A 26,768-nucleotide genomic window follows, 5' to 3' on the forward strand; every position below is an offset into this window, starting at 1 on the left:
CAAATAATTTTGAAATAATAGTACTCATTAGACAGAAGCATGTTCTGGATGATGCAGAAAAATCTGATATAACCTTGAGGCCAGGGAAGCAGCAAGCAGCAAGCATCTTTAACTATCTTAAGACCAGAAGAAATTAGGCTAAGGAGGAAAAAGTTAAAAGAAATTTCTGACAGAAGGAAAAGCAAGCATAGAAACAAAGAAATTAAATGGCTCTTGGTGTATGCAAAATTCAAACCATTATTATTATGACAATGTAAAATAGGAGGACAAAACAGCAAAAAAAATAAATAAAAATGAGGCTGGAGTTTACATGGGGCCAAGTCACAGTTTATCTCAAACTGGGACACAGCACCTGGGTCTTTCACATATGCAAAACTTTTCCCATCATCTATTAACTGCGTGAGATAGGATAGAATGGGTGGTTTCCTAACTTTCGATAAGTGTAGAAATAAAATCAGAAGTTCTCTTTGAATACATGTTACTAATCAAACTTCTCAAACCCATATGCTTAAAAATAAATGCTTACATTATATATATACATGGAATATGTAATGTATATTGGACAGGAATGACATGGTATGACTCATATTTTAAAAGGTTGACTCTTTCTGTAAATTAAGAACAGGTGAGAAAGGGCAGGAGAAGGGAGTCCATCATAACTATCATATTAAATGTGGGACATGACAGATGGAGGATAAGGATAATTCTAAGATTTGAAGCCTAAGCAACTAGAAAAATGAAGTCCTATGTAAAATCTTCCATAGGTGCCTACTTATGTATGTATGTATACCTGTCTCCCCAAAATACCCCTTCCCAAGTTTTTATTTTGCCTTTAGTTCTTTCATTTGCTTTGAAGTGAGAGGGGATTTTGTTCAAGGGCAATAAGCCTATTCCCCAAATCTTTATATGGGGGAGGCAGGGAGAAGAGAGAAGGGAAATTCTGAATAATAAAAACCACAAGAAATCAGAAACAATATTTTATCTTCAAAAGAAATACTAAAGCTATTATTGACACTTAAAATTTACAAAACAAATGGCTATTTCTATTTAAAATTCTAGAATTTTTCCTTTTTATGAGTATAATACCTGTAGCTGTTCTATATTTCAAAACAATGGATACTATAAGAAATGTTTATGAAACGATCTATAACAAATAAAATCTAATGTAGCTAAAAATACATATATTTCTTTCAACTACATGAAAAAAGGTTAAATTTTTTGGTTTTGTTGTTGTTCTCCATCTCTGCTTTAGAAAAATTAATATCTTATCAAAGAAAAAGTCTCAATACATTTCTATTAAAATATTAAGGAAAAAAAGGATACTTACTTGTATCTGCTTGGCTTCCCACACTAATGTATCTATCATTGCCAGGAAGTGCTGTTTGGTAGTAAGTTGTCTCCTCCTGCTGAGGGGTCTTGGCATTCTTTGCAGTAAGGAAAGCCACTGCTAATTCCAAGTTTCCATTACTATCCTTCAAATAGCAAAATAAGAATACCCAATGTTTTAGAATAATTCTATACACTGTCAACAGATTTATGTGATTTTCTCCATAAAAACTAATAACTTTAGAGCAAGAATCACTTTGATTGGAGAGCAGTCTACACATTATTCCACAGTACAAATTCTTCACCCATCAAGTACACTATATAAATAGGAATTTTCTTTTTAATAATTAAAACTACAAATAAATATAGTGTAAAAAATCAATTCTCTAATTTTTTAATTTGCATTTACTTTCATATCTGCTGAACAAAAATCACAAATTCATACTTTTAAACAAATGAATAAACTGATTTTTTTTCTGAAGCTTGTCACAAAGGAATAAAAATAAAATACTACTTCTGCAAATAAGAACAAAAAAAAGATATTTGCCATAATTTGAGTATTAGAATAAATACCTAAAGGTAAACTTAAACAAAATGTCAAGGGTGTGTAGAAAAAAAACAGCAAAAGGTATAGCAGCTTGATGGTATATGGAGAGACACACATAACTCCTGTGCTACCAAGAAAACAATCTTCCCAAATTTATATACAAATTTTCCTTAATTTTCATGAAAAGCATAACTAGACAAAATATTATAAAATTTATTAGTCATGATGGTGCTAGAATAACTAAGAATTTTTAGAGCAAAAAAATAATGAGAAGAGACTTGCCCAGTGGACTCTTTATAATTCTCTACATGGTTAATATAACACTAGGTCTAAGACATTAAAAGAACATAAGAAACTAAATGATACTCTTGCTGTAACAGAAGGCCAGAACATGGAAGGCATAAGAACTTCAGCATATACATGTTTGTAACAGGAAGCCAGTGGACAGCAATAACATGGTATGACTCATATTTTAAAAGGTTGACTCTGTCTGTATATTAAGAACAGAGTACAGGTGAGAAAGGGCAGGAGCAGGGAATCCATCATAACTATCATATTAAATGTGGGACATGACAGAAGGAGGATCAGGATGATTCTAAGATTTAAAGCCTAAGCAACTAAAAGAATTAAGTCACTCAAACCCACCCAACTCCAATTCTAACAGTCAGTGAGGAAAGTAAGAGTGCAGTATGAAAAGCACCAGTGCTTTAAAATGTTACCTTCATGACCACTGTAAGAGTTTTAAGTGACTCATTTAAAATAAGGGCATGAAATATTATATTGTTAAACAAGTAAACTAAACATAAAATAAACTGTAACACTGGTGACGGATATTTATGGAGTACTTACCATGTGCCAAGAAATATGCTAAGTATTTTTCATGTACTATATCATAATTTTTTAAAAAAAAAACTATATACAGTAGAAATTTCACAGGATCATTTACTTTGTACAACTAAAAATAAAATCTCAAAATGCTGAAATCAATCAGTGACATCATGTTTCCCAAAAGTAAACAACTTGTATATTAAGAGAATCAACTTATTTTAAACACTTTACAAATTTATAACAGCAATTAAGGTTTAAGTACACTGCCCACCTCTCTTGCCCCCATCACCATAAGTGAAACAAAAGAATGAAAAAAAAAAAAAACCTATGTTCACACAACTTATATCAAAAGAAATGTAGACATGACTTAAATTGATCTATAGTTTAAAAAAAAAAGTGATTTCTCCAAATTTATCCCAGCAAAGTGACAGGCTAACAGCCTCAGGCTCTGTGGTATATTGAGAAAGGCACTTTCTGAAAATAGACATGGAATGATTTAGCCATGGTATTTATCAGAATAAAGAAAGGACTGGCAATCATCTAAATGTCATAATCATGAAAATTAAAATGTGATGTTTCAGCTTCCTCTCCAAACACTCACAATGGCTTCAATAATCCCTGAGTTGATGAACTAAACAGTACTGTTCATCATTTTCCTAATGGGAAAATAAGTTGAAGCAAAAATCCTTTAGTAAAAGAATCAGAAAGTCACATGTGGCACCATGGACCAGGTTGCTGTGGCTTCTAATCCACATTCCTCCACATACTGGCTGTGAAATCTTGGGCATGTTATTTTAACCGGTTTCCTCATCTTCAAAAGGGGAATGAAAATAGAACTTATCTTGTAGTTATTATGAGGATGAGTTAGCCCACATAAAGTACTTAAGACAACGCCTGCTGCTATTAACTTTTAATAAGTCTTAGATATTATCATTATCATTATGATGATTTCTATTATAATCATCTAAAAGATAGAATGTTTTCGGAACATGGCCCAGGATCAAGAATTGCGTAACTGATTTTGTCTCATGAAGTAAGTTCCAAAGGACTGGGGAGCAATGTGTGACTACAGTAACTAAAACACCACACTGCTGCTAGCCTTCAGGAGCAATATACAAATGAGCTTAAAACACAACTCTGTTTCTAGAATATCTTTCATTCACTTGATTTTTTTCAATGTGAATTATCCATGTGATTTGACTCATCCCAGCATCTGTGTGGAGATGAGGATTTATTTAAGATATAACAAAAATGATGTATTTTATTTGTTGCACATGCTACTGAGGTTTGAATTAAATATTCTTAAGAAGCAAATAGAAGAAATATATATTTATCCTTCTTGGGAGGGGAAAAAAATGTAAGTTTTGACCCTCTAATAATTCTGTTTTTCCCTTCTCCTCCACCTCTTTCTCTAATCAGTCTCACCCTGAACCCCATTAAATTCTGAAATCATGCCTCTTGCATAAAATCTTCTATTAACCTTAAAATTCACATCCCACTATTTTTCAAGAAAAGCATGTCATATAGAGAGAATTTATCTATCACTCCAAGATATCATGGAAACATTAGATTTATGAAAGCTAACATGCTCAAAATTTGTAGCGTCTTAACTGCGACTATTAAGTTATGAGTGTAAATTTTTCCATCTCTATTACCACCTACATGGCATAACTAAAAAACAACTTCCAAACACAGTACACAGAAGAAATGAGGGCATTCCACAACTGCATGTCATGAAACAGGGCCATACCTTCAAGGCTTGCTGCAGTATCTGGGCATCGTTAATCCCAGTAATTTCCCTCAGTTGATTCAAAAATGTCTGTTGGTGCTAGAAAAAATAAAAAAGCAGAATCATTATACTATGAACTTCTTTTTGTATGAAATATACAAAAAGAAAATTTTAAGACTTTCTATTTAAATAAAAAAGCAGAAAAGAATAGAACTCAAGAGAAACTGAACTAACTTCATTCTGTTAGAAAGAATGAATCATGCAATGGACAGTCATTATTAAATTCTTGTAGTTCTGGTATTGGAATTTTACATTAATCTCCAAGAAGTCTTACAGAATTAACAATTTGGGTTCCATTCTTCAACTCTTTATTTATGCCTCCAACAAGAAAAGGAGCAATCCACATGTTGGTTAAGCCTGAGATCAACACCTAGAATGTTGGAAAAGATATGCTCTTGACAGGCTATGCACTAAGTGGGTTATTAAAACAGTTCTATTAAAGGAAATAAAGATCATTTCATTCTCCAATCTGACATAAAACATCCTAACTTGAGTTGATTTGCCCCATTTGTTTCAGTTGTCTTCATATTTTATATAATCTATTATATTCTATTGGGGACAAAAATAGATCAATATCATTCCACTATCAAACTCTTAAATGACCTTCCCTAAATAAAAACCATATTCCTCCCTTCATACATCTTTGTATTCTTTAAACAAATTCTCTAAAACTATTTTTAAAAGCACCATGAAATAAAGCACAAAACCATAATAAGGAAAATAAGACTACAATGACTTCAGATCCACAGAAATATTTCTTGAAAATGTTTTACATTTTACCTCAGTACTAATTCAGTCAAGAATCATTAATGGATACTAAACTACAGGATGAAAGTCTGATGAGGAAAAGAGTATTTACTTAGTACAAACTACAAAGAGAGAAGAGTAAGGGTATAGTGGAAAACCTAATGGTCACCACCTTAGCAAAGAAATCAAAGTTAATATTAACAATAACAGGACAAAACGCTAGTGTGCCTCCTGACAGACACACTATGATGGTCCTGACGAAAATGTGTAACATGAATCTAACCTTAGACAACACCAACTGAGGATCACTATACAAAATAATTGTTCTATTATCTTTAAAAATATCTATACCACCAAAGACAAAGAGTGAGTCTCCACATTAAAGGAGACACTACAGTCCTGGTAAAACAAAATACAACGTGGGAAGCTGACTCATCTCATACTAAATGTTACAGGGGATATTACTGGACAGTTGGGGAAATATAAAAAGGACTGCTGGATAATGACACTGAATTAATATTAGATTCCTGAATTTGAGAATTGCAGTATAGTAAACAAACACCTTTTCTCTTACAAAAAGTTTTTTAAATATTTAATGTAAAAAGTTTTTAAGCAGTTTGCATTCAGATTTGTTGATGTCAGAATTGCAAAATATCCATTTCAATACATACTTCACAACTTATATACATAACATAGACATTAAGAAATCAAAAGTCTTAAGGAACTACAAAATGAAATGAGAGATTTCATCAACTAATCCTTAATTTAAAAGGTTTCAATTAAATCTTTAAATGAAATATATATGCAAAAATCCTATTATCAGTTAGAAACTATATGTACCAGAATCTCATCAAAATGGAAGCTTCAAAAATCTGGAGATTTTTGTTTTTCTAACATCAGAAGACGAGCAGCCAGCAGTCCAGAAACTGATAAGGACACCCAACATGATCAAGCATTCAAGCTCATCAGTCTTCCCACTCCAGTATCCTTCTGTGTGATATTCATCAGTACGTCTGTCACTACGTGGTCCTCCTTCAGCACCCTACATAAGTTCTAGGTAGGATGCACGGAAGGACAAGGAACAAAAGGTGTTTACCAAATGAACCTGCCTTCTTTTTTTTTTTTTTTTTTTTATTGAAGCTTTATTTTATTTATTTATTTATTTTTATTTATTTTTAGTTCTCGGCGGACACAACATCTTTGTTGGTATGTGGTGCTGAGTATCGAACCCGGGCCGCACGCATGCCAGGCGAGCGCGCTACCGCTTGAGCCACATCCCCAGCCCTGAACCTGCCTTCTTTAACAGCTCTTGCCTAAACACTTCCACTTAAAGCCTAGCTACCTGAGCAGAACAAAGTTTCATGGCATGCACAACTGCAGAGGAGGTTAGGAAATGAATTTTCAACTAGGCAAAAAAACTGCCTTGAAAATGAAATCAGGGCTCAGTTAACTTAAAAAGACAGGGAAAAAAAATGTATACTGGAAAGGCATTAGCAGTGTCTACCATGCCATCAAAGAAATTCACTTCCATAAAAATCTTATTAGAGTTAAGATAACCAAGATTATTAAATAATACATAATAAAACACACAAGCAAAATCATATAAAATGCCAAAAAGTATCATAACAGTGGAATGGAAAAATCAAATTTGTGCTGGGATATAGCCCAGTTGGTTGATTGACTAGTATGCCAAGGCCTTAGTTTCAATCCCTAGCACCAACAATTTTAAAAAAAGAAAAGAAAATTAACAGAGTTGAAAGATGAGAAAAATTAAATTCCATGTAAATCTATCAACTTCTCTACTTTCATCTAAATAACTAACAATGGGATCACGAAAGTATCAGGCAATATCCGTTACAAATTAAAGACATATAAAAATATTCCAGAAATTCTTTTTATCTAATTCAGTGTCTTTTAGTTAAGTGAATATAACATATTTAAGGAATTGTACAAGCCTGCTTGCAATCTTAATACTACCAGCAATTCGAACCACATTTTTTTAAGCAATGTAATATTTTCATTAACTGCGAATTATTCAATCATGGATCTGGGAAAGATTACTGAGTATCTCAAGGAAATGATTCATTTGTACAAATGTTGATGGCTATTATTTATAAGGCTGGAAAAATAGAAACGACATAAAAGTTCTTCCACTAAGGAACCAAGTTTTAAAATCTGAATCTGTATAATTAACTGATAAGTTTTTTAGTAATATGGATTCCAAGAACCCCTCCAAAATTTTTGATTCCAGGAGATAAGTAGCTTCATATGATTTTGATGCAGATGGACCTAAAAATGGTTTACATTAAGCAAGAGGTAGATTTTTAAGTGATGAATCTAACCTTGTGAAAGCATCAGACAATACCAACTTAGGAACACAGCAAAATGATTGTTCTCTTATCTTTAAAAATAAGTAATTTCATCTATACTTTATGTAGAAACTTATCTCTACACAATCAATTAAGCTAAAATGGTAGAATAAAAATAGTATATAAACACATTCATGACTAAAATGTAGACATAGATGTAAAGCCAGAAAAGACTCCCAATTCTTCTACACCATTGCTACTTTTTACTTTCTTATAATAAAGACATATTTCCTGCAGCACTGAAGATGGACATTGATCAATGGCATGTCAGGGGATAGCATACAAAAGCAGACATGAAATGTAACTGCATGATTGGGACTACCCTCTTGAACTTCTGCAACTTTAAGAAGATCGTTAGATAAGTCAGTACCCTGGAAAAATGAGACAGATGTAGATAAGTCACTCAGCCAACCAGCAAATTTATGAACATGCTATAGTATTTCACTATGAACTGAGTTTTGAGGTAGTCTGTTATAGCAATAGTTAGCTGATAGAGTACAGTAAAAATTCTGATTATTTTCTGTAGAGAAGCAAAGTCTTTGAAATTTTGTTATAGTTTTTTGGTGTTTTATCTTTACCTATAAGGTCAAGCAGAAAACTAGGAAAAAAATTCAAGTGTATCTCTAGCTTGGTTTATGTTTCCAAAAACTTTGAAACTAAAACAATGAAAAGGTTGGGGAAGCAGAGAAGTCTGTGTGGAACAGACAAAAAATAAAAAAATAAAAATACTCTGAGCTAAATTGGCAAGAAATGGGAAAGAGAACAAGAGATGAGCAATGAGAAAAATTCTGTTATTAGTATCTTCTGCTGCGTTTTTCCTGTCTTTTAAAACCTGTGTCTTCATTTCCTAAAATTATGGTGTTTCTGTTGTTGCTGCTGCAGCTACTGTTTCTGTCTTTCAAAGACTTTACCTTCCCATTTACCAAAATTCTAGTCTTTCAAATATCCAGATTCTTACCTAGAAACATACTTCATATGGATTATCCCCTTTAACAAGCAATTTCAGATCCACAGTGAAACCAATCCAATACACTCACATATTTAGAGATCCTTTACTGTGCTCAAAAGTCCTCCTTGAACAGATTTCTTATCTACTAAAGCAGGAGGAGGTAGGTTCAACCTATTCCCACGTCTGGACTGAGAAGGGCAAGATATAATGTCTATAGGGAGTTCGTTCAGTCACTTGCAAATGCCACAAAAATCAATAAGCAATTAAGTCAAGACTACTTAATGGCCTTCAGATCCCTTCCTCAATGTTACTTTTACTATACAATGACATCCTTAACTTCCTACTAAATGCAAAAGACGGTTTATGGACTCCAAGGATAAGGAAACAGGCATTTCAATATAAATTAAGAATCAGAAGGTTTTACAGAAATTCTTTTCTTCCCCAGTTGATCCTACCTAAGTTGAATCTTTTTAAAATCTGTTTCAGTAAAAAATACCGAATATTTAACATTGGAATAACTTTTTAAGGATGCATGAAGTGGATTACTGGCTTAATTCAAGGAAAAGAAACAGGCATTTATTACACTCTGTAGTTCAGGACTGTTTTAAAGGCTTCCAGTATATAATCTCATATCACTCATAACCTCATGCACGCGCATGCGTGTGACACACACATATCCTCCAGGAAGTTACTCACATTTTAGAGCTATAGAGACTTCAAGAGATTAATAAATGCAGAGACAGGAAAGAAATTAGGTCTTTCAAATTTCATAGCCCCATATCCTTCCCTATTTTCTTGACTCTATGATCAAAGATTCAGTGAAAAATGAAAACTACATACAAAAATCCACTGATCTGTTGACATAAAGCACTTAGACAATGTACAAAAAAAAAAAAAAACTGAAGCACTACAGTCTACAAAGCAGGAAGAAAAAGATTTCTCTCTTTGAGGGAAAATAAAGGGCAACTCTTAGAAAGACCTCAAAAAAATGTTTTTAAATTTTCTAAGAATAAAGAAAAAAAACTCAACTTGATAGAAAATTCCAAGGCATTCTTAAACTTCAGAATTGTGTACATTAAAGCACTGATAGGTACTAACTGGCAGGCATTTCTAAGTTACCTATCAATGAGAGGACTAATTCATTTTATTGACTTTAAAGTGAGCAACCAATCATTGTAGCTGGGCTTGGTGGCTCATGCCTGGGATCCCAGAGGCTCAGGAGGCTGAAGCAAGAGAATTAAAAGTCTGAGGCCAGTCCCAGTAACTTAGTGAGACCCTAAGAAATAGAAAGGGTCACAACACTAAATTGCTTTAATTCATGTTTCCTTACCATCACAAAAAATTTATAAAATTCACTGACAGAAAATTTCAAGTACATACCGTGTCCTCTGTAATGGCAAAGAGAAATTTCCCTTCTACTCTGAAGATTTGCTAGTATAAACTGATAAAAACAAGCTAAATTAGGAAAAAAAGGCAAACCAATTAATTAACTAGCAGAAGAGGAAAATTTTGTCAGGCACTTGAGGCAGAGGATCACAAGATCAAGGAAAGCCTCAGCAATTTAGCAAGACCCTCAGCAACTTAGCAAGACCCTGTCTCAAACAATAAAAAGGGCTGGGAATGTAGCTCAGTGTAAGGCACCCCTGAGAAATTTGCAGTATGGGGGAAAAACCACAGGTGGGTGATCACCCACCTAGCCCAACATGATTTAGAACCTTACATGCACCCCTTTATACAATAAGGGGAAAGAATGAGGATGTCAGGTGAATTAGTAAATGTTTTTTAGGGGAAATCAATGGGCTTGGAGAACACACTATGACCTGAAACAAACTCTGGCCCCAGAACAAGGAATTATAAATGATTCTCTATGGGACTGAAATAGAGGACACTGGGGTGCGACAAAAGTCAGTCCAGGCATGATGACAGACTTCAGTCTTCTCCAGTATGAGTTTAAGTCTTTTCTGGTTAAAATGACAATATGAAGACTGGGGCAATTCTCTTCTGGCAGATCCGGTCAAGTAGATAAGATTTGAAGAAAGCCTCTCCCCACATCAAGAAAAAGAGAAAAAAGATCAGAGGGACCTGGATTCTGAGGCAGGTTCTAAAGGCTTCTCAGCATGTAAAAGTACATGTCTTTTGTGTTTTGTCTTTCTGAGCCACAACACCTTCATTTTTTAAGTCCAAATCTGCCTCTAACCTTCTATAAGCAAAACGTTAATAATAACGATAACAATAATAATAATACAATAATTAAGAAACCAATAATTTCCTGAAGCTTGCTTTTTTCCCTAATCTGTAATTTTAATCTTTTATTTCTCTTCACACGTAACATTCTATAACTTCTATGAGGAATTTCTCCATATTATAATTCTTTTCATAGCTTACTGGGCCCTCCTCAAATATTAAGGGTCTGCATGCCAGAGTCTCTACTTCCATCTCTTATTTTGTACTTCTTTGTCCCAGTTTTCTTCTTTTCTCTAACTTTAATGGGGGGTCTACAAAATATCATTCTCCTCTCTAACACAAGGGTCTTTGCACATTGAGGTGCCCTCTACTAAGGTTACAGGTTTTCTTGGAACTTAATCACAAATTATAATACTATAATACAGTATGGTTATCGACCATGATAGTAAGTCCAAAGAAGAAAAGGATTATTTCATTTACAACTCTACTCCTAGTATGTAGTGCAGTACTTGGCACATGGCAGGTTCAATCAACATTAACTGAATAAATTAACATAGCAAAGTTTACAGAGGTAAACTCAACTAAGTCAGATCACAGGGCTTGCGCTCATCCACAGAAAAGAGGCACCAATTATTGGGTGAGAATAAGAAGCATACATACATCAGGACAACTAATAAGCTAATTTCCTTACTCTTCTGGATTCAAGAATAATACATAAGTTGGGTCCACTTACTAAGGAAACTTTCTATATTTTCCTACTTTCTATATTTTCCTAAATTCTACAATCTAGAATTTCAGATGGTTTAATTTGCTAATTCTGGTACTAGCGATCCTACTTGAAGGTGAATACACAGTATTGTAGAAATTTCCTACAGCAAATGTTAATAAGGCAAACTGAGGAGCAATAAAAAATTTAGAGCATTTATTTGAGCAAGAATCAATTCCTGATTAAGAGAGGGAACACAAGGAGGAGGCTTTTCTGGAGAGACACAGAAATAAAACAAAGAAAATATTTGATAGGTTATAATTATAAAGTTGCCTTATTTAGTCTATCCTTCTGGGAAATCCCTAGTTATATCAGTTTGTTAGAAGCTTCTGATTAACTTACCTTAAACTTTGTTTTTCTTGAACATAGGCATTTATAAGAAACAGATTAAGTTAAGCTTCACTTATGTTTGCAAATTAAGTAAGGTTTCAGTCATATATGAGGCCTAACAAGTTTTGCCTGCTCAGAGATTCTTTAAGCCTGGAGTCCATTTTAATGTATTTTAACACAAATAATTGACATCATAATCCCATGAATAGTTCAGGCATGCCATATTTTCTGCTGTCACAGGGAGAAGATTTTCTCAACCTTTTTGAATTAATAGCACTTTAGCATTAAAAATAGTCACATACCTCTGTGGGTACATAAATCTGAAGGTATACTTTCTTATTCTTTACCCTTTCTATTTAGGCTTAGAATTGCCAGAAAGTTTAAATTCCAGAAGTCTCTCTGTATGTTTTCATGGAATGCTACAGCTATAAACAATATTGGATTCAAGTAATCCAAAAGTAAAAAAAATTAAAACACCTAAGAAAATAAATGTGATAATTTACAGCAAATTGCTAATAAAGAAAAATGGACATAAATGCTCCTGAAAAAAAATGTTGGTTTGCATTCTCCCCCACCCAAGAGCTCTTACCACTATCTGTCAGGAACCCTATATCCACCTCTGCAATATGTCCATGACCCTCATTGAATTCCTCAGATAAAAGAAATGAATCATAAAAACTCTAAATGCAATTCTCTACCCCAAAATATTATTATACAGCAAGTATAACCTAAGCTCATACATAATAAAATACATTTTGGAGCAAAATCAGAACCCCAAACAAAGAAACATTGTTTCTATGGGAACATGCAATTTTTATTCCAAAAACTCAACCAGCAAAATCTTTTGGAACAGTCTAATTTTAAATTAGAGCACCTATAGTCTCCAAAATATGTAGGTAAACAAAAATTTTTGTGAATAGAATTATATTTTGGAACTACCACATCTGCACCTTAAATAAAATGTTAGCTTCTTCTTGATGGTAACAGATTCCTAATACAGCTGTTTTATCCAATTAAGTGTTTTATGTATCTCTAGTGTCTATACTTAAAATCTCATAATTAATTTGCAGTCCAAAAAGAAACTTTCTTATACTGATGAACCAAACATGCTTTACTAGAACTTTCAAATTAAAATGCTATGATTCCTAGCATCTGTATATGTCACAAACTATTTCTTAGAGAAAATACAATTTTGGGTCATGCTAATTAAATACCACATACTATTAGAAACACCATTCTTCTAGATATAATTCTAGATTTAATAAAGCAAAGCTCTACACCACTGTATTTTCCAGTGCTTTTATGCACTATTGGCAGGAATGTCCCAGCCTGTCGCATCTTAGCAAACTTCTCCCCCATCCAATGGGTTACAATACAACCTCCCTACCAAAAATGAAATCTCAAGACTTAGCACTTCGGGATGTCCCTCTAATATGTTCTTTCTTTTATTCTCCAGAGTTCTATTCATGCATTAGTAGGCAGTCACCTGTTAGTAGTTAATATTTCTTTATATTAAGCTGTCCTGTTCTAAAGTTTTGGAGTTTTTTTATTTTTATTTTTTGAGTGTGTCCTGATTGGACTCTAACTTATAGAACTTCCTTAAAAGTAATTTTTGTATTTTAACAATATTAAAGATGCAATACTATACTTAAGAAAATAAACCTTAAAAACAATTAGGAAGGTAAAATGTAACCACATATGCTGAGCTTTATCCTAGAATATCATTTACTGAGCACATGAAGAGCACATAAAGCATTGGCAATTTGATTAAGAAAAAATTGATTATTAAATCACTGGCCACTGATGACTGAACACAATGTGCTCACCCTTTCCCTACAGGTTGGGGTGGGGTTGAAAGTTCTAACTCTCTAAACACTAAGTTTTTCTGGCAAACAGCCCCCATCCAGAAGCTATGGAGCCTTTCTTCTCCTTATTCTCCCAGGAGTCATTCATTCGCAAATAAAACATGGTAACTTCTAAGGGCTTTAGGAGTTCTATGCCAGGAACCAGGTAAAAGACTAGATTTTTTTTTTTTTTTAATTAGACCACATCCAGCCACATAAAGTTATATACAGTTAATGGAAGGCACCAAATCCTTATTCTTACACCTTTCTTAGTTTGGAAAGATCCCTTCAGTCTGCCTATGGACCTTCCAACAGCAACTATTACCTCCTCCAGGATACCTCTTCAGTTCTTTGGTTTTTTAATCCCACCTATAAATATTTAACTTAAACTTCTAATTATTATGCACATTTTGGGTTCACATTACCACTAAACTATAAGCTTTTTGAGTATTGTTTATTTCTCAAACTGTTTAAAATAAAGAAAAAATGTCAGTGAATGCATGAACATGATACTGACCAACTAAAAACCTAATGATAATGTACAAAAGGCAACTGAGAGCCTGAACCTATAGTTAGTGTGAAGGTATAACATTAAATTTATATGGAATATAAAAACTTGACAGTAATAAACATATATGATTAAGAAAATATAAAAATTCTCAAAAGATGGAACTTGCAAAGTAAAAAGCAGAAAATTAGACTAAATCTTAGAAAATTCACACAATTAAGGAGGAACAAGTAAGTCAAACCCACAAAGTCAAGAATTGTTAGTTTTCTTTCACAAGTGGAAGCTAGAGAGAAAAAAAAGCGGGGGGAGAAGGTTTGGGATGGAGGGATCTCATGAAAATAGAAGGGAGACCAGTAGAATAGAAAAAGGGACCAAAGGAAGGGAGGAAGGGGGGTACAGGCAAAGAAACAAGCCTTATTACATTGTTATATTGTTTCATGAACAACTGTGTAACAAAAACTTCTACAGTTATGTATAATTACTATGAATAGTTTAAAAGAAGCAGAAATATACACATTAATAACCAAATTCCACCATGCTGGAGAACTCATATGTAACTGGTTTAAATATGTCTACTTTCAGTTACAGTTTAAATGTATGTACTTAAAGAGAAGAAGCTGACCGATTTCTTGCCCAACAACTAGGCCTTATTGACAACAGCTCACCACCTCTCAACTTTGTGTTTATAGTAAGTTTTCTTTTTCTTTTTCTTTTTTTTTTTTCCTGTAGTGGGGATTGAACTCAGGGACTTCAAGTTCTAAAAAACTGGCAGTATGCCTTCAAAGGTTTAAAACCTTCAACACAACAAAGTAGAACAACCTTCCAGAAGATAGCAATAATTACAACCCAATTACTACTCCAGTATAATCACACTGTCTCTTGATGTCTGCAAAGTTATCCTCTGCACAGCAGGACCTGGCTCTCCTGATTCACAGCCATTCAGATATGTCCACAAAGTAAGGAACTCACTAATTCTAATAAATACTTATTTGGCACTAACTTGAAAGTAAGCTATAACATTAGCTCTTATTTACAGCAAGTATATCCCACTTGATACTAAATCCCAGAACCCATTTGGCACAAGGCTCTTCTTGAGACACACTATGAGAACTGTAGACATACTGAGCTACAGGGAAAACGATAAAAGGAAAAGTTTCAAACTATGATCAAAACTTAGGGGTACATCTCTGACGCTTTTCCAACAAAAAAGCCAAGAACACAACTCTAAGAAATAGTTATCAACAGAGTATCAGGGTCACAGATGTAGTACGGATGATAAAATCAATAAAATTTACTCCCAAAACTTTAATAACATAGTACAAGAGTATTCTGAGACACATATATTCATTTCCTTAACTAAAGTCATAAATGCTGAATCATCTTCTGTCAAATTAAGATTAACATTATTATTTTGAATTTTTCTACTTTTTTCGCTTCAGTTACCTCTAATTTATTAGTTGGTGTTTGGCTTTACTGCCTAATAAACTGAACATAGTAAATTTATGCCTACTTTGTTTTTAGGCAAGTTCCAGTAAAACTATAATAAAAAATTTTACTTCAAGAGAAACAATACCCGGAGACAATTTTTCCTTTGAAATGGTTCCACCTCAAGGATAAAAATTACTATAATCAGGTGGAGTGTTAATAGAAGAGAAACTGTTCAATTAAATCGCTGGTTCTCTAGGAGGGAGAAATAAATTTGGACACCTACTCAAACAATACATAAAAATCATCCAAGTAGACTAATTAAAAAATAAAAAAATAAAATGAGCAAAAGATCAGGATAATAAATGAGAATATCTTTCTGATTCAGACGTGGAAGTTCCAACAATGAAGAGAACGAGTAACATATAAGACTAAATTGAAACTAAGAACTCCTTAAGAAAGGTGCAGTGCCAAGTAAGAAGTTCCAACAATCTGAAGCTAAAACAGGAGGCTCACTTGAGCCCAGGAGTTGGAGGCCAGCACAGGAAACATAAAAAGACTCTAAATAAAAAAATAAAAATAAATAGTTTTAAGAACTAAAGAACATCATAAAGAGACAAAAATGCATCCAGAAATAGGAAAATATATTTGCTAAACATAAATAAAAGTAGTGCTATGGTTTGGATAAGTGTCCCCAAATGCCCCTGTGTTAAATGATTAGTCCCCAGCCCATGGTGCTACTGGGAAGTTATAGAACCTTTAGGAGGTGGAGCCTAAGAGTTGGAAGTTAAATTACTAGGGATGTGCCTTTCAAAAGGAATATTGAGACTCCAACCCTTTTTCCTCTTTTTTTTTTTTTTTTTTTTTTTGGCTTCCCGGCTTCCAAGAGGTAAGCTGCTTCCTTCACAATGTGCTCTGCCATGAAGGCCCAAAAGCAACAGAGCCAGGTATCCATGGTATGAGACCTCCAAAATTAAACCCTTCTTCTTTTATTAACTTTATTATCTCAGGTATTTTGTTATAATAAAAGAAAACTAATCCAAGTAGTATCTAAACTACAAAGAACCTCTTCAAATCAGAAATAAAAAGGTAAATAACCCAAAAGGGGGAAGAAAAATGAACTAGAGAAATAAATGTGAATTTCACAGAAAAGAATCACAATAGTCTTCAAACACAAAAAGCTAATCAAATAGTTTATCAACAGTAGAATGGTTAAGATGGAGTACATATAAAAGTGTAAATGAACTATCACACGAAAAGTTTTAACAAAATATTAGTAATGCAGGAACAAAGGAAAACTTCAACCTAATAAAAGGCATCTTTAAAAACAAAAAAAATGTGGCCAGGCACGGTGGTGCACCCAGAAATCCCAATAGCTCAGGAGGTTGAGGCAGGAGGATTACAAGTCCAAAATCAGCCTCAGCAACGAGAGAGGCCATAAACAACTTAGTGAGAACCTGTCAAAAAATAAAAAACAGGGCTGGGGATGTGGCTCAGTGATTAAGCTCTCCTGGATTCAAAGCTGGTACAAACAAACAAAAAAAAAAAAAAAAAAAAAAAGGAGGGGGGTGTCTAAGATCAAACTTATTAGAAAATCACTGAATGTTTTCCATAGAAAATCAGGAATAGAACAAGGACATATATTTTTACCATGTTCACACTGGAGGGAGGAAGAAAAAGAAAAAGGAAAAAAAAAGGAAATGAAGAAAGGTTATAAATTAAGTAAGAAAACAAAAGAGAGAAAGAAAGCGAGGAAGAGGAAAGGAAGAAAAGGCACCAAGGTTATAAACAAGAAACTATAAGAATAAGTCAGCTGAGTTCCACGTCACAAAACGAAGCCTAATAAACCAAAATCAACTATATTCTACGTATCAGAAAAGAACAATTGGATTTAAAACTAAACAAAAAAGCCAAAAATGAACTCCAACATGCAGAAACCTGTAAACTATATTAAGAAATTAAAGAAAACCTAAATAAATGGAGCAATATAGCATGTTCTTGGATTAAAAGACTACAATATTGTTAAGGCATCTATCCACTCAAAACTGACTTAGCTATTAAACACAGTCACACTCAAAAATCCCGGCTGCCTCTTTGTCCCACCAAAGTACTTCAGAATTTTATATAGAAATGCAAAAGACTAAGAACAGTCAAAACAATTTTTTTAATAAGATCAAAATTGAAGAACTTCACTTACCAATTCCAAGACCCATTTCAAAACCACAGTCATCAAGACAGTATGGTATAACATAAGGATAGAAAAGAACAAACTGCAAAAACAGACCTACTCATACATGGTCAGTTCATCTTTCATAAAGATATCAATGTAATTCAATCATGAAAGGGCCATCTTTTCAGAAGGTGCTGGAATGACTGAATGTACATATAAAATAAATAAACTTTGATTCTTATACCTCAGAATACACACAAAAATAAATTCCAAATGGATCACAGATTTAAATATAAAAGCTATAACTTCTAGAAGGAAAAAAAAAGGTTCAAAAAAGCTAAGTTAATGTATTAATCATAATGGAGATAAAATGGTAAACTAAACATCAGTATTTAAATATTTCTAATGGAGGCCAGATGTGGTGGTGCTCACCTATAATCCCAGGGACTCAGGAAGGCAGCCTCAGCAATTAAGCAAAAACACTGCCTCCAAATAAAAACTAAAAAGGTCTAGGGATGCAGCTTAGTGGTAAAGTGCTCCTGGTCACAATCCCAGTACTGTAAAAATAAATGAATAACCAGGTAAATATTTTTAACTCAAAGAAACTAGTAATAAAATCAAGAAAGGACACACATTGGGAGAAAATATTTGCAAATTGCATATACTTGACAAAAGATCCAAAAAATATATAAAGAATTCCTAAAACCCAGTAGCAAGAAAATATACTACCCAATTAAGAAATTGGCAAATGAGCAAGGCATGGTAATACAGGCCTGTAATCCTAATGACTGAGGCAGGAGGATCACAAGTTCAAGACCAGCCTAAGCAATTTAGCAAAACTCTAAGCAATTTAGCAAAACCCTGCCTAAAAATAAAAAATAGACAAAAAGGGATAGTGGGGATGTGGTTCAGTGGTTAAGCACACCTGGGTTCAATCCCTAGTACCCCCCAAAAAAAGAAAATTGTAAAGAAATTGGCAAATGATCTGAATATGTTTAAAAGAATACATAATAGTCAAAGAGTAAAAAACAAGTGTGCTCTAGTACCTTTGCAAATGTACCCCAGATGGCCTCCTACTCCCCTTCCTCCCCTACCAAAGAAGATCCTCCTTAGAAGCCCAAGGAAGAAGGAACAGCACCAAGAAAGAAGACAAGGTTGGAGGGGGTGGGGGTTGGGAGTGTCCCTGAAGCAGGTAACCCTCCTCCCCTTGGCTATTATTAAACTCAGAGAACTCTGTCTACTGTTCCAGTTGTGGAAAGAATGAAGCACATATCACATAGCCCGGAATGTGTAGGAGGCCATTTACTTTCACCCCAAAACTACAGATACTTAAGTTTGCCCAAACCATCCCCAAGAAGGTCAAGAACAACACAACAGCAACACCAAATCCCACCTATGTTCACAGGGTCTATGGACCTAACTCACAGTAGGACTTGAGAGGGCTGCTCTAAGCTGGCATTCCCAGACACCTGGGCCCCCTACCCACCTTATACCACAAACCTTCAGAGCTGACCCAGGCCAGATCCTGTGCTGCTTTCACCTCCCTAGCCGCAGCTCTCTACGTGCTCAAGGGCAATGATGCCCTCCCTTTGATGCCACCCAGAAAAGAGAAATACTATCAGTTTTGTGGTTTCCTTAGTGGCTTCAAGTGCTGCCCCACTGGGGGAAAAGCCTGGAAGTCAGTTCTGGAATCTGTGTGTTGCGAAGCAGCCCACTGATCCTAGGTGGTCTGTGCAGAGCTGTTTCTTCACTCCAAAGACTGAGAATTTTTAAATCTGAGATGGTGGACTGGCTTCTAGTTTCCTTTCCAGCCTCTTCCCCAGCCCTACCCTGCTGCAAAGCCTTTCTCCAAGGCCTCATGGAACGACTTCTGGGCTCTGAGACACCCAGGCCTACCTCAGAGGCCTCAGAGGAAGGAAAAAACACCAGACCTCTGGTCTAAACTTGTTTGTGCAGCTCCACTTCAAGCAAATGAGACATCTGATTTAGCCTGTATTCTGTATTCTGACAGGAGTTCAGACATATAAACTTTTAGAAATGTACATGTACAACTCGTTCTCATATTAGTGTTACCATAGCAGAGGTTCCAGCCACTAATGGTACATTTTCCTGACCCTCTGTCCACACCTCTCCCCCACACATCTATCCTGTTTCAGTGAGTGCCTAGTTTTCACTTTTGCAGTTCCTATTCTTCAGCAATGACCCTTTTTATCAGGTGTTAGTTTTTTGAAAAATAAACTGAAGAAAAAATTCTGTAATTTTAAGAACATTAGCACCTGGTTTTTACCTTCAGCAAAATCTTTAATATTTTTACCAGTTTCAGAATATGTAACTTTACTTTTACATATCTTTAAGAACATAAAACTGGGTAACATATGAGAAGCAAAAAGTTTCCAAAAAATAGTCACTAAACACATGAAAAGACAAATAAAACCATTAGTCATTAAGGGAATACAAATATTATGTTCACTAAATGGCTAAAGTATAATAGAGGGACAACACAAGTTTTGACCAAAAAAAAGTAGACCATCTAGAATTCTCATATACTATTAATGACAATGTGTAATGATACAATCACCTTGCATGTAACTTAGCAATATCTTAGAACAATTCTACTCCTATGATTTGCCCAAGAAAAATGTAAATATATGTACTCAAAAACCTGTTTAGCTGGGCACAGTGGTGCACAGCAGTAATTCCAGTGGCTGTGGGGGGAGAGGGGGTGCTGAGGTAGGAGGATCAAAGCCAAAAGTTCAAAGCCAGCCTCAGCAAAAGCCAGGCGTTAAGCAACTTAATGAGACCCTATCTCTAAATAAAATACAAAATGGGGCTGTGGATGTAGCTCAGTAGTTGAATGCTCCTGAGTTCAATCCCCAATACACACACACACAAAAAAAAAAAAAAACTGTTTACAAATGTATATGTAAAACAAACAAAAATCCACATACGTACATGTAACAATATTATATGAGAGTAAAAAACTAGAAACAACCCAGAAGTTCATTGATAAGTATATGTATATACAGATGTGGGAATATTCATAAAATATGACTCAGCACCAACAACAAAAAAAGATATTGGGGCTAAGAATATAGCTCAGTTAGCAGAGTACTTGCCTTGCAGGCATAAGGCCATGGGTTCAATCCCAACACCACAAAAAAAAAAAAAAAAAAAACCTATTGATACATGAAATGAATCATAGCTGAATCTCAAAACTATTTTAATGAGTAAATTAATCTAGATACAAAAAACAAAAGGAAGAAAGAAATCGTGCGCAACTCCAAGTATGTGAAAACCTACAATGGCCTAAACTAACCTATCCAATGTCATAGCTTAGCATAGCCTACATTAAATGTGCTCAGAACATTTACATTAGGCTACAAGGGCAAGACCATCTAACATAAAGTCTGTGTTATAATAAAATACTGATTATCTCATGCAATATATTGAATACATGTATCAAAAAACAAACAAAAAAAAAAAACACTATCAACACAATACACAGTGAAGTACTACTTAGTGGTCAGTTGCTTACTGGGAGCTGTGGCCCACTGCTAATGCCCAGAATTTTAAAAGAATCCCTACAGCATATTCCTACCCTGGAAAAAAAGATTCCAAATCAGAATTCAAAGTACAGTTTCTACTGAATCCATATCACTTTCACACTGAAAATCAGGGACTGTCTGCATTGTGTAATTCAACCCTAAAGTCCCCTGCAGTCAATTTACTTACACAAGTGCTAAAGGCAACTTCATCTTTAAGAATAAGAATGAATTTCAAACAGTGTTCCTCAAACTTTAAATGCTGAAGAATCATCTGAAATTCTTATTAAGAATGCTATAGTCCAAGCTGGGAACAGTGACACACACCCCTATAGAATCCCAGTCATGGGAAGCTGAGGGAGGAAGATAGGACGTTCCATGACAGCCTGAGCAACTTAGCAAAGTCCTAAGGGTCTCAAAATAAAAAGGGTTAGGGATGTAGTTCAGTGCTAAACTGCCTCTAGGTTCAATTCCCAATATAAAAAATAATAACAATAATAATGATAAAGAATGCTACAGTCCAACTCTCAAAGTCTTGAAACAATAGATCTGAGATGAAGCGCAGAAGAAATATAAACTTTTAGCAAGCACTACAGACAATGAAGATAGTCCACAAAAACCACACACTGAAAGAAATTCTCATATAAACCTATATTAACAAGATAAAAGAAAACACTGCTGCACATTTAAAATATTTAGCAACTTTCAAAGGACCCAAACACCAAACATAAAGCAGAGTATGCATAAAAGTGGAGTTAATTACGGGGAAAAGAGAAAAAAAAAACTAAAAAATCATCTATTATTATATAAAACAAGAAATCATGAAGGAGAATATTCTTGGAAATTAAAACAACTCTGCCAAAATAATAAAAAGGTTTATCACTTTTTAAATTCAATTTCCACAAATTCAACTTTTACAGGAGCTACTTTGCCCATATTTACATGTGACATTCGTAAACTGGCTTTCACAAGCCACATCTAGTTCATGGTACATAACACAAATCAATGATTATATAATTAGGAAAACGGCAGGCCAGTGCTGGGCTGCAGGTCACTGCTTATGGCAAGTCTATGGCATTGGAGAACACTGTACTACCCTTACTCAGGACAGAAATCCTTATCAGGACAGAAAGCCTGGGGAAGAAAATAAGGGAGGAACAATGATAATCTTAAAAAATAAATAAATAAATTTAAAAAAAAGAGTACCTTGCCTGTCCTTACAGTACCCAGGAAAACAGAGAAATGGCTAGCAAACCAGCTATCTCCCCTCCATCAAAAGGTGTCCAGAGTGAAAGCTGTCACAAGGGTCATCAGGATCCAAAGAACAGAACATGCAAGCATCAAAATGTAAAATACTACAATATCTTTTAGTTCTTTAGGAACAGAATTCACTTTATAAGTTGGTACAACTTACACATGTAAACTTTTTAGAAGTACACTAGGTACAAAAGTAGTGAACTATCCTTTAAATCTGTAATAGCATGATAGCCATTATCAACACATCTAATCAAAATTCATTAATGGTTGTTAGGTAATGAAAGACAAATGAAATTATAGGTACAAAAACTGGAAATCTCACGATCTATTCATGAGATCTCTTACGAAAAAAATTCATAATTATCTCTGAAAAAAAGTACTGTAAAACTTTAGCAAGGTGGTTATGCCAATAAAACAAATTTTTTAAAGCATCACATAAATGGTTATCAGAAATTATCAACTCTCTAGGACAAATGATGTATAAGAATCTTTTAAGTAAACATATAAACCATGTAAGAGATATTAATGAAAAAATAAACAAAAGTAGAAGTGTACCCATTCATGGACAGAAAGACTTAACAGCATAATGATGTTAATGATTCCAAACTGATACAGAGAAACCAGTAAAATCAAACCAGAACGAAACAATATTTTTCAGAGAACTTGGTAAGATTATTTTAAAATTTCAAATGAAAAGTAAAATGCCATGGCAACTGTGAAGAAGAGGAACAAAGAAATTACATTTCAAGTATTAGTGATTACTATGAAGCAGTAACAATGAAAGCCAGTTGATATTCACAGAATGAGTGATAACAGTCTAGAATTTTAAAAAAATAAATAAAGAAGAAGAAAGAAAAAAAAAAAAAACCAGCAGGCTGGTATTCATAAAATTAACAATGGCACAGAAAGCCCAGAAAAGAAGAAGTATTTTATGTGAAAATTTGTGTAAGATGAAGAAGACATGTCAATTTAGTAAGCAAGAGCATTAATTTTTCAATGCAGGAAAATTAACAAAAAGAATTTTTTTTCATGATATATGTATAGTAAAAATCAAATTGCATCCCTACCTCACACCATATACAAATTCAAGTACAAATAAAATAAAGGCCTAAAATGTTACAAATATAATTTTGTTAGCAGGAAATAAGGAAGTATACCTTCTAGATTTTGTGATGGGAAACTTTTAAAGGTGAAGTTAAAACATCTAGAATGAAAAATATAGACCTTTAGAAATTGATCTACATACAATAACTAAGAAATCAAAGGGAGAATGAAAATAGGATTCAAAATGATGACAATCTCAATGAAAGTAGAGGGATGATAGCCAGATATGGTAGCATGCCAGTCAAAACGAGCTGCTGGGGAGGCACTAAAGCAGGAGGATTGCAAGTTGGAAGCCAGCCTCAGCAAATTAGGAAGACCCTATCTCAAAATGAAATAAAAAGGCTAGATATATAACTCAGTGACAGAATGCTTGCTTAATATGTTCAAAGCCCTAGATTCTAATCCCTATAGATAAAAAAAGAAAAGAAAGAGATGGAGAAATGGAATGAAGAAACAAAACAGTTACATAGAGGTTAACATCAAAGTCCTATGGAGGTGGAAAAGATAATCCTAAAGGAAGTTAGCCAATCCTAAAAAAACAAATGCCAATGTTTTCTCTGATATAAGGAGGCTGACTCATAGTGGGGTAGGGAGGGGGAGCATGGGAGGAATAGATGAATTCTAGATAGGGAAGAGGGTTGAGAGGGAATGGGAGGGGGCAGAGGATTAGAAAGGGCAGTGGAATATGATGGACATCATTATCCAAAGTACATACATGAAGACTCAAATTGGGTGTCAACATACTTTATATATATAAAAAGATATATGAAAAATTGTGGTATATATGTGTAATAAGAATTGTAATGCAAAAAAAACAACAAAGTACATGTATAAAGGCATGAATTGGTGTGAACATACTCTATATACAAAGATATGAAAAACTGTAGTCTATGTGTGTAATAAGAATTGTAATACATTCCGCTGTCATATATTTAAAAAAATAAAAATAAAATCAATAAAACTAAAAAAAAAAAAACAAAGTCCTAGCTTTTGTTTTTAGTGGGTTCATGTGTCTTTATTAAAAATAAGCAACTTAATAAATAAATTCATTTTGAAAACCTATTTGCATGAACAACTGTATATTACACAATTGTTACAGTTAACACAATTCTGTATAATTCTGAATCAACTAAAAATGAATATTATAATATGAAAAAGTATCTGACCACATACAGTGGAAACATATAGAACTGGAATTACACATATAATACTCTGGGTGGACCATCAAACCAAATGCTATACCTAGCCCACGGAGCAAAAATGGAAAGAATAAAATCATAAAAATCTAAAGCAAGGAAGAAAGATAAAGGGTGTCCAAAATTCAAATAATGCAGTTTTAGAAGAGAAAAAGAAACAGGGTAGAAGTAATATTTAAATATACATATAGCTTTTTCCTAAAAGTATACCAAAACTCTTAAGTTAAAATTTCTATATAGAATTACTGAAAAATACACATAGCAACATATGCTGGTGAAATTTTTAAACTCTAAAACCAAAGAGGAAATTTTACAAACCTACAGAGTTCATTTATCTATAAAACAAGAAAAGCCAACTGACCTCAAACCATCAAACAGTATTGAAAATACAAGCTAAAAAAAAAAAAATAAAAAGAATTGTAGAATTGTCAAAGTATCTTATTTATACAAACAAGCTAGTTACCAATAATGTATCTGTAACAATTAAGAAAATTCATCACAGAACTACAACTCCATATCGGTCCAACAAAAGCAGTAGTATGGTAGAAAAACATGCTCAAATGTCCTATCTGACTGGGGGCAGGGAAAGTAGTTATTAATTTTTATGCTCATAAAAAGTATTTAACATTTAAAAGGCAGAAATAAAGAAAGAATGTAAAAGGATTGGTAGAGGTGGTAATATGAAAACTTGACCAATCCATCAAAACTGAAAGGAGAAGTAAGGCTATAAAAAATGAAAATCACATGACAACTAAAGCTTAAATTTATCTTATATCACATATGTGAATGGCTAAATTCTAAAAGACAAAAACACAATTTTGGGTTAGATGCATTAGAAATACAGTGAGAAATAAATGGATCACATTAAAAGTAGAGATGTCAAGATTTCTTTTATCAAGATCTCATATTAAAAGATCAAGAAAAAAAAGTGAAATATTCAAATAACACTGTGTTTACTTCATACATAAATATTCAGAATTGGAACTTTCAGAAAATGCATGGCCTTTCCATATGTTCATTAGAAGCACATGTAGTTGGTCATAAGAAAATGTTAATAAATTTCTACAACTATTACAAACCAGATTCTCCAAACCCAGTAAAGCAAAAATGAAGATCAACAACAAAATGAGTACTTCAAAAACTCCATCTTGAAAATTAAACCAAAAAGAAAATTTAAATCACCTTATAAATAAAGAAAGAAAAAGTAAAATCCAAACAAGTTAGATGAAAATTTGCAGCCCAAAAGGCTTTTCAATATTATATAATGATAAACTCATTAAATGCTGAGTCCAAGCTCTAATGAAAGAAACAATAAACAACAAAAACAAAAGGGTGAGATAAGACAAAAACAAAAATTAATATTATAAAACAAAACAACTGATAAACCAAACAAAAGACTGGATTTTGGAAAGGCTAATAAAATAGAACAGCACCTGGCAAACATTATTGAGACCAAAACAGACAGTAATAAAAAAGGATATAGCTCTACATATATACGGTTTTATTTAGAAGAAAACTACAGACCAATAAACATGGAAATATAAATGAAAAATTCCTAGCTAGATTTTCTAAAACTATAAAACATTTTTTAAAATCTTACTCTGAAAGAGATAAGAAATCTTAAAGATAATAAAACAAAATCTGGAAAGCTTATCTAAAATTTGCTCTAAATAAGCTCAGCCCTGAAGATTCATCAAATACCCAAAGTAACAAATGCTTTAGTTTAGCCATAACATTAACCAATTTTAACTAGTTCAACCGAGTCCTACACTAAATAATCCCCAGAGCATAGAAAACAAAAGCTTTCTAATAAGATTCTTTATCCTAAGAGCCTATATGAAACAGAGTAAATCTTATAACCAATCTCATTAAAGAACACACACACAA

At 33.6% G+C, this 26,768-nt stretch overlaps 1 protein-coding gene across 3 annotated transcripts in view; it reads right to left on the bottom strand.

The window, feature by feature from the left end:
- Nucleotides 1–26,768, bottom strand: part of Usp25 (ubiquitin specific peptidase 25) — a 136,432-nt gene that overhangs the window by 104,961 nt on the left and 4,703 nt on the right. For all 3 annotated transcript variants that reach the window (XM_046430476.2, XM_046430475.2, XM_046430477.2), the window contains exons 2-3: nt 4,452–4,529; nt 1,328–1,472 (exon numbers count right to left, since the gene is read on the bottom strand). In XM_046430476.2, the coding sequence (XP_046286432.1) occupies nt 1,328–1,472; nt 4,452–4,529 (223 nt within the window). The remainder of the gene's footprint in view (nt 1–1,327; nt 1,473–4,451; nt 4,530–26,768) is intronic.

This window comes from Marmota monax, unplaced genomic scaffold, assembly GCF_021218885.2.
Source record: "Marmota monax isolate L192 unplaced genomic scaffold, Marmota_monax_Labrador192_F-V1.1 WCK01_AAM20220418_F8-fsc00016, whole genome shotgun sequence".
Taxonomy (NCBI): domain Eukaryota; kingdom Metazoa; phylum Chordata; class Mammalia; order Rodentia; family Sciuridae; genus Marmota; species Marmota monax.